Source organism: Nicotiana tomentosiformis, chromosome 8 (genome assembly GCF_000390325.3).
Source record: "Nicotiana tomentosiformis chromosome 8, ASM39032v3, whole genome shotgun sequence".
Lineage (NCBI taxonomy): Eukaryota > Viridiplantae > Streptophyta > Magnoliopsida > Solanales > Solanaceae > Nicotiana > Nicotiana tomentosiformis.
The window spans coordinates 18916320-18918089 of NC_090819.1; the positions used below are offsets into that span (position 1 = coordinate 18916320).

Genomic DNA, 1770 nt, shown 5'->3' on the forward strand with positions numbered 1-1770 from the left:
CTACATGTTACCTTTAGACCTCAAGCACAACCTAGCAATGTGCCTCGGATAACCACAAGTATAACAGGACCTCGGCTGTTGTGACTGCTGACCCTGAAATTGTCCCTGTCGACCTGAGCAACCACCTTGGAAACCCTGGATCAGAGATGCACTAATAGGAGTTGGTGGTACACTATATGATGCCTGGAGCGTTGAATGAAATGTCCTAGGAGGATGACCCCTACCAAAATTACCCCTGCCTCCAAACGAGGCACCACTAAATCCACCGAACTGCCGAGGCATCTCATCAGACCCCTGCCCTCTTTCCTGTGCAAGAACCATCTCGATCCTCCTAGCAACATTAGCAGCCGCCTGAAAAGAAATTTCACTTCTGGTCTCCTTGGCCATCTGAAGATTGATAGGGTAAGTAAGTCCCTCAATAAACCTCCTCACTCTCTCCCCCTCAGTATGAAGTAAAAGGAGAGCATGATGGGCTAGATCCATAAAACGGGTCTCGTACTGAGTAACAGTCATACTGCCCCACTGGAGATGCTCAAACTGCCTGCGAAAATTCTCTCTCAATGTGATAGGGAGGAACTTCTCTAGAAATAGTCGTGAGAACTGCTCCCAAGTCAGTGTAGGCGACCCAGCTGGTCTGGTCAACATAAAATCTCTCCAGCACCTCTTGGCGGAACCCGTCATCTAAAATACAGCAAAATCGACTTTATTGGTCTCAAATATACCCATGTTCCGCAGCACCTCATGGCAACGATCAAGATAATCTTGTGGGTCGTTAGAAGGTGTACCACTGAAGTGAACTGGAAAGAGTTTAGTAAACTTATCCAGTCTCAATAAGGCCTCAGAAGACATGGCGGGCCTATCACCGGCCTGTGCCGCAACAACTGGCTGAACTACCCCAACTGGTGGAGTTGCTGGAGCCTAATACTAGAGAGCCATCTGCTCCGGAGCGGGAGTAGTGGGAGTTTATGCTCCTCCCTCAGCCTGTGAGGCGGCTGGTGCCACTGGAAACGTTCCATTCTGGGCCACACCCTCCATAAGACTCACCAAACAGACTAGAGCGTCCAGAAGCACTGGAGTAGCTATGAATCCTTCCGGGACCTAAACTGGTCCAACTGGTACAGTCTGAACTAGAACCTCCTCCTGAAGATCCACCTGAGGTTCTACAATTGGTGTTGCTGCTCGAGCTCTAGACTGAGCTCTACCTCTGCCTCGGCCTCTAGCATGACCTCGGCCTCAACCTCTACCCCTAGTCATAGTTTCCACCGGAGGATCTGGTCCCTGTCCATCGGTAGATGTATTACGTGTTCTCACCATCTGCGAGAGAATAAGAATAGAATGGTTCAATCATCGATGATAGAATATGATCGCACGACATATTAATTAAGAAGTGATATTATTGCTAAACTTTATAGCCTATAAAAGATAAGTACATATGTATCCGTACCGATCCTTCAGAATCTACTAAGCTTTCTCGTGAGACGTAAGTAACCTAGTGCTCTGATACCAACTGTCACGACCCGAAATTTCCACCTTCAGGACCGTGATGGCGCCTAACATTTCACTTGCTAGGCAAGCCAACGTTAAAATAATTTAACTATTTGTAAGCATATTAAATTAAATAGAAGTCAATTACTGAAATAAAGTACCATAAATACCAAATTTTCAAAATACATTCCCGAATCTAGTGTCACAAGTGCACGAGCTACTAGAATAATACAAATAAAGGTCTGAATAAAATTCAAGTTGTTTGAAAGATAATACACATCTGAG

The 1770-nt window shown here is 45.9% G+C and overlaps 1 protein-coding gene across 1 annotated transcript; it reads right to left on the reverse strand.

Annotated features, from left to right (window-relative positions):
* Positions 1-513, reverse strand: LOC138897140 (uncharacterized). Its single transcript, XM_070183098.1, has one exon. The coding sequence runs from the start codon at positions 511-513 to the stop codon at positions 1-3; it is 513 nt and encodes a 170-aa protein (XP_070039199.1).
* Between the last annotated feature and the right edge of the window lie 1257 nt (positions 514-1770).

Bases quoted from the DNA above. Each gene is read 5' to 3' on its own strand.
- LOC138897140 (XM_070183098.1), bottom strand. From the start codon at position 513: ATGACTGTTACTCAGTACGAGACCCGTTTTATGGATCTAGCCCATCAT.